The 6,000-nt window shown below is 35.4% G+C and overlaps 2 protein-coding genes across 2 annotated transcripts; one reads left to right on the top strand and one right to left on the bottom strand.

Annotated features, from left to right (window-relative positions):
• The first annotated feature begins 3,089 nt into the window (after nucleotides 1–3,089).
• On the top strand, nucleotides 3,090–4,970 carry LOC108832720 (uncharacterized). Its single transcript, XM_018606172.2, has 7 exons — nucleotides 3,090–3,422; nucleotides 3,510–3,565; nucleotides 3,643–3,674; nucleotides 3,746–4,180; nucleotides 4,252–4,329; nucleotides 4,406–4,583; nucleotides 4,683–4,970. The coding sequence occupies exons 1-7, from the start codon at nucleotides 3,260–3,262 to the stop codon at nucleotides 4,797–4,799; spliced, it is 1,059 nt and encodes a 352-aa protein (XP_018461674.1). The 5' UTR covers nucleotides 3,090–3,259; the 3' UTR covers nucleotides 4,800–4,970.
• Nucleotides 4,971–5,004: 34 nt separating this feature from the next.
• On the bottom strand, nucleotides 5,005–5,608 carry LOC108832719 (uncharacterized). The gene has a single exon (XM_018606171.2). It carries the CDS (start codon nucleotides 5,386–5,388, stop codon nucleotides 5,173–5,175), a length of 216 nt encoding a protein of 71 aa, XP_018461673.1. The 5' UTR covers nucleotides 5,389–5,608; the 3' UTR covers nucleotides 5,005–5,172.
• Between the last annotated feature and the right edge of the window lie 392 nt (nucleotides 5,609–6,000).

Raw genomic sequence — 6,000 nt, 5'->3', positions numbered from 1 at the left:
TAAAGCTCATTTCATTGATTCAAAAATTTAAAGCCCATTTCGTTTTATTGATAGAGAGAACAAAAAATTGGGCTGTCAATTTATATGAAGATTTTGTTGGGTTTTAAATTAGAGGATTTGATTTTTTTAAAAATAAATGGGATGTTTTGTAATTATTTAGAAAAGTTAGGGGCAGGTTCATAAACTGCCTTCTGCTTTAATAGTATAGATATCCAAGTTTCAAGCCTTTGGATACCGTTAACTATGAAACTCAACGACTCATCGGAGCTCTTAACGCAGTTGTCGAACCTCAGAATGGAGGTTCTGATGAAAAGAAGAAAAGAAGCAAAAGAAGGTTGACTGATGTTGATGATGAAGATGATTATGATGTAAAAAATCACTCCCCAACCAACCCAGCCTCCCAGACCAGTCAGTTTAGGAACATGGAGAGCCCAAACTTAAAAAAAAAACAGTGTTCCAGTCTACTATAATGGTTAGCTTGGATCATCTTCACAAGCGAGTAAGAAGAAAATGCAACCTATTAAGGTTATAACACAGACAAGGAGAAAAACATGGTTAACTCAACAGAAGGGTAAGAATGTGTAACAGGCCTAGTTAAGCTAGCCAAAAAGAATTCAAGAGGAGCAGAGTGAACTTGAAAATGACTGATGAGGACGAACCTGGAATCAGAAGGAGATCACTAAGCAACGGTCGGATGTGTTGGGCAATTTTGTTTTGGTTCAAAACCTAAACGATGAGGAGAGAACTAAATGCAATCATTGCAAGAATGAGTATGCATGGAACTCACACGCGCATGGAACAACCGGTTTGAGAAGACATTGTAATAGATGCTCTTAGTATCCAATGAATATCTGAAAAATGAATCTCAGTGTTGGCCAAATTCACTCTCGCAAGTATGATCATGTTGTGTTTAACCAACTGGTAGTTAAGACAATAACCCAATATGACCTACCATACTCTTATGAAGAGTGAAAAAAGTGAATGACACTTAGAAGTACTAGAAGTTGATGTCAAGTTCATTTTCCAGAACACATAAAAGCAGATGTCTAATGGTTTTACGAAAACGAGAAAGAATGATTGAAGAGGGAATTGGCTAGTCTTTCATGGAAGAGTGAGCTTCATGTCTTACTTGTGGTCATCCAATATGACCTACCATACTCTTACCTTGTCTGAAGTTGATTTTTCCTGTCACGCACCCAATCGATCGGGTCTTACATTTTTCCTCTCAGATGTTCAGTTCACATATTCAACTTCATTGTGCAAAATGGTTTGAAAATTCGATTATAAATTTATTAGTATTAATTTATAGAGGTTCTACTGTATACAAAAGTTGTAGTTTTCAAATAAATAAATACAGTAATAACATAGTTTTAAAAGCAGAATCTCTATAAATTAATAATGTTGGGACTTTTAAATTTTATTAATTTATAGAGGTATTAACTTACAAAAGTTTCCTTATTTAAATTTCTTATTTTAAGATATATTTATTCTAAAAATGTTTGATTTTAGTATATAGACATTAATTGTTATTTTCTGAAATTTAACATTTATATTAAATTATTATATTATTTTGTGTATATAATATATATCGTATACAATTAAATGTGGTTTTAGATGTAATATTACTAAATTTCATTAAAAATATGTTAAGTGTTAAGAAAATATAAAGATAATTTCATTTTGAATTAAAAACAATATAATAATAGGTTGTTTACTTATATAAAATATGTATACATATAAATTATTAATGTATAATTATAATGGAGCCATATATTTACATAAAATTTTATTTAAAATTATTATTTTAATTATTTTATCGATTTGTGTCAAATTTTGAACCGATCAAAGTTGTAAACGACGAAATCTATTAATTTATTAATATTAATTATAGAATTTTTACTGTATACAAAAGTTGTTCTTTTCAAATAAATAAATACAGTAGTAACATAGTTTTAAAATTAAAATCTCATATATAAGTGTATTTTTCTAGTAATCAAACTCACGAGTAAAAAATCTCTCTCATCTCCTCTGTCTTCTCTCTACCTCCTGAAAGTTCTTCTTATGGTTTAAGTCTCTCGGCTCCGGTGGCTTCCTGAACACCTGAGCCATCCTTTCTCTTCTGTTAGTTGTTGTCTGGAAGTGTAATCAGTCGGTTTTTTTCGAAAACCCTAGCCGTCAAGAGAGAAAAGAGAGATTTTTCATAGTTTCAAGCCGATGATCGGAGGCTTCTCCAGCTCCAACATCGGCTTGTTTAATTCGCTTTGCATCTCTTTCTTGGATCTGTTTTGTTTCCAGTCGCTGTTTTATTGCCAATTTATTTTGAATCTGGCAAAGTTTTTTATTGTTCTTTTGTATGTTTCTTCCAATTGGTTTGAAAAGATAAAACTTTCGGTTCAGTTGAACTATTTAGAAAAGTTAATTGACAGATATACTGCGGATGGTGGCGACGGGTCTTACCGGCTTCAATCGTTGATGGTTCTTCATTCGATGGTGATGGAGTTCTTGCTGCAAACTATGGTTACTTCGAAAGACAGCATGAAGTTCTATGGAACGGTAATCTCTTTGACTCTAATAATAGAGTAAAACAGAGAGTTGTCTTATCTTGGTGGCTCCTACTGGAGTAATAAAACGAGAGTGACAATCGTTTTCAACTCACTATGAAACGTGGTTCTTTTGGATTAATATGAAGGTTATATCCTTTGAGGTTCATCTATTCCAGAAGCTAATATGAAGCTTTTATATGAAAAATCTTTAGTCATCCATACGCAAAATAGATGTGTTAGTTTATTTTGGATCCCTACTGGTGTATCCATTTTCTATGTTGTTTTGATGGTTCTCATTGTTTAGAACTCTTTGTGTGGCTTAATAATACAATTTAGCGACAAAAAAAAAAGAAGTGTAATCGGTCATGCATGTTTGTTTTCACTGACGGAGATGCTAAATGGTTGATGCTAAACGATTGATCTGATCGGGATTTCTCCGTCAGATAAATGGTTGCGTGTAAAAAAAGTGTATTTTTCTAGTTTTTTCATGTTTTATTTTCTTTTAGAAGAGAGAAATAAAAACGAGGAGAGTTTAGAGAGAGAGAGAGATGTAAAATAAATAAAGCTGCAACGGTAACAAGAGAAAGCCACGTGCAGAGGAGCCGCTAATCTGGCGATGTAACGTTCAATCCAACGGTTACATTCTTTCTTCTCCTTCCCCTTTTTCTCTCCAACCAACAAACACAACACAGTCTCGTGTATTCTCTCTCTCTCAAATGGAGCCTGCTCAGATCGACTGGAAGCGAATCGATTCACGTTTTGTGGAAGACATCTTCTACGAACACCTCCGAGCTCCCAAATGGTTCGACTTCTTGTCCCCTAACAACCATTTACAAGACTCCTCCATCGAAGACGACGACGCTTGGTTCTGCAAACCTGGTAACATAACATACATCCTTTTATCTCCTCTCTTCATCTCTTTGATGTTCTTCACTGATCTTGTCTTCTGCTTTCTTGGACTCGAAGACTGTAATCATCCCAAGAGACCTGAGGACTTCCTCCTAACCCCTAACTCCTCCAAGGTTTGCTTCTTCTTCTTCTTCCTTCTTGTTTCCTTACAATGATTCCAACCAGAACTGAACTTCTGTTCTTGAAACAGACTCCAGGAGGAGTAACAGAGCAGAATCAGAGGTATCTTGAAGTCTTTCTTGAAAATATTGTCATGTTTCCTTTTTTGTTCATACTCTCTTGTTATCTTGTAGGATAAGAGGACATGTTTTATCAGAAGACAGTGAAAATCATAATCCAAACTTAGCCACGCCTCCTCCTCCTCCTCCAAGCCAACAACAAGCAAATAAATCATGGAGAGCAGCACTTAAATCAACTTCAGTCAAGAAGATGAATAAAGAGACACCTAAACTAAAGAGCACACAATCAGCTAGGAATCTGTTTTCAGGGAGGGACATACTAGGACATATCTCAGAGTTCTGCTATGAGTTGAAGAGACTGGCCACAAGGGGGGTTACTGAGAGAGAAGATACTACTACTGTGAAGGAGACTCATCATCAAGTTCATGACTTGGATTTGAAAAAGGAAAGAAAGCCATTGCTGGAAGTAAGCAAAGACAAAGATAAGGTCCTTGAATCGACCGATGCTAAAGGAATCACCTTTAATAAAGAGATCCGTAGAAGAAAGAAGTAAGTTTTTTTTTGCTTCTTTGTGAATTTTGTTTGTTTTAATGTAAAGTTACTAACTTTGGACCTTGCAGGAGAGTGGATGATGCAGAGAATATTCCCCTCTCTCTTAATGTAGTAAAGTTGAAAGAAGAGCAGTGTAGAAGAAAGAAGTAAGTTTTCTTTCTGTGTGTTGCAGTACAGTTATGCTTGAGTTTAGTACTAAACTTAGGACTGATTCTGTTTCAGGCCAGTGGTTGATGCAGAGAACATCCCTCCTCCTACACCTCTAAAACTGGGGAATATAAAGAACAAAGGACACGAGCGGTTACTGCAGCAGATCAGAACAAACCCACCATCTCCTCAATGCTTCTCAGAGAACCGGACAGCTTCTTTGAATGCCTTGATGACCATCAAACCTACTGTGGTATGTAATCATATATTCTTCTGCCTTTTTCCTGCTAGAAAACTAGAGAGGCTTTTTAAAATTCCAATCCTGCATGGTTTTTGTTTGGTGAATACACAGGAAAATGAGAAAGAAACAGCAGAAGAAGAGAAGAGCAGAGACAGCATGAACAAGGAAGGAGGAGGGAGGGTCTTGGAAGTTCTCTGGTTCTTAAAGCCTTGCTCCATGGCCAACTAAAAAAACAATAATTTCTATAATGATTTGGTTCATTCTTTTGTTTAATTTTTCATTATATATTCAACTGTAACTATAACAAGATAATGATGATCTTTCTCAGATTCAACATGTAATAACTCTGAGAAAATAAATCTCACTTTACATACAATAAATAAAACTTGTTTAGACAAAGAGATTAATTGATAGAAAGAAAAAGAAAAAAGAGGATTCATAAACCATCTCTAATTTATTAAGATATCAAGAACAACGAAACCTAAACCTCATCTTGAATGATCTCAAATCGAAAACATATACGTGATTATAAGTCATAACACAAGGAAACTGAGAGAGGATATAGATTATCTACAAAGAGAAGAAGAAGGAACAATTAAAATCAAGGACGGCGAGGCGGAGGAGAAGAGGAGAAGAAGCAATCAAGAAGCCTAGACCAAGCAATTCTTGCACGAGGAAAGACTCTCCGGCTATAAACCCTACCTTCCATTCCCATCTCCTCCATCGTCTCAACGAACACCGTCAAACATCTTATCGGCGGTATGTACAGCGTTAACGGCGCCGCCGAAAACGCTATCGTGAAAAACAGCTGTAACATTTTATTTCTCTTCTTTGGTTTGATTCTGATTCAAGAAAACGCAGATCGCTGTTTTTTATTTTTGTTTTCTGGGTAATGACGACTAGTTGTTGTATTTTACCTAACAAATAACGTAAGATGATAAGAAGGTTGCTTTCATCATCACGTGTTTACCCACTTTTCACAACTCTCTCTTTAATTTTTACTTCTTTTTATGTTTTATCCATCATCATCCATATGATTCCTGCCACTTCTAGCAGCTACCCCCTTTATACTGCAGTCATGTCGGACCGACAATTTAAAATTTGAGTTTATTACTATTGTAAAGTTGTGTCTCTTCTTATCCACAGCCAGGGTCCTAGTTCTAGGACAGCATGTCTGTATGATACTCTTACGCGTGTCAAACCCCAGACACACATCTTTGTCTTTGGTCTGAAACTGGAAGAATCATCATAAACATTTATTTGGTGTTCGTGTTCCACTACTAGCAAATAAGAAGCTAACCACGTTACCGCAATTATTAGAAAAAAAAGGAAGAAGCTTTTCAAAATAGTAACTTTTTTTTTACATACAAATCATCATAGAAAAGATGGCGGCTTCTCTTCTTCACCGCTGACCATAACTTGTTCAGCA

The sequence above is a fragment of the Raphanus sativus genome, chromosome 4 (genome assembly GCF_000801105.2).
Source record: "Raphanus sativus cultivar WK10039 chromosome 4, ASM80110v3, whole genome shotgun sequence".
NCBI lineage: Eukaryota > Viridiplantae > Streptophyta > Magnoliopsida > Brassicales > Brassicaceae > Raphanus > Raphanus sativus.
The sequence above is the reverse complement of the archived record's forward strand: the minus strand, read 5'-3'. Positions and strand labels throughout refer to the sequence as shown.

Coding starts and splice junctions, on each gene's coding strand:
- LOC108832720 (XM_018606172.2), top strand. CDS start 3,260: ATGGAGCCTGCTCAGATCGACTGGAAGCGAATCGATTCACGTTTTGTG. Junction 3,675..3,745: donor GTAACAGAGCAGAATCAGAG/GTATCTTGAAGT, acceptor GTTATCTTGTAG/GATAAGAGGACATGTTTTAT. Junction 4,330..4,405: donor GAGCAGTGTAGAAGAAAGAA/GTAAGTTTTCTT, acceptor ATTCTGTTTCAG/GCCAGTGGTTGATGCAGAGA.
- LOC108832719 (XM_018606171.2), bottom strand. CDS start 5,388: ATGTTACAGCTGTTTTTCACGATAGCGTTTTCGGCGGCGCCGTTAACG.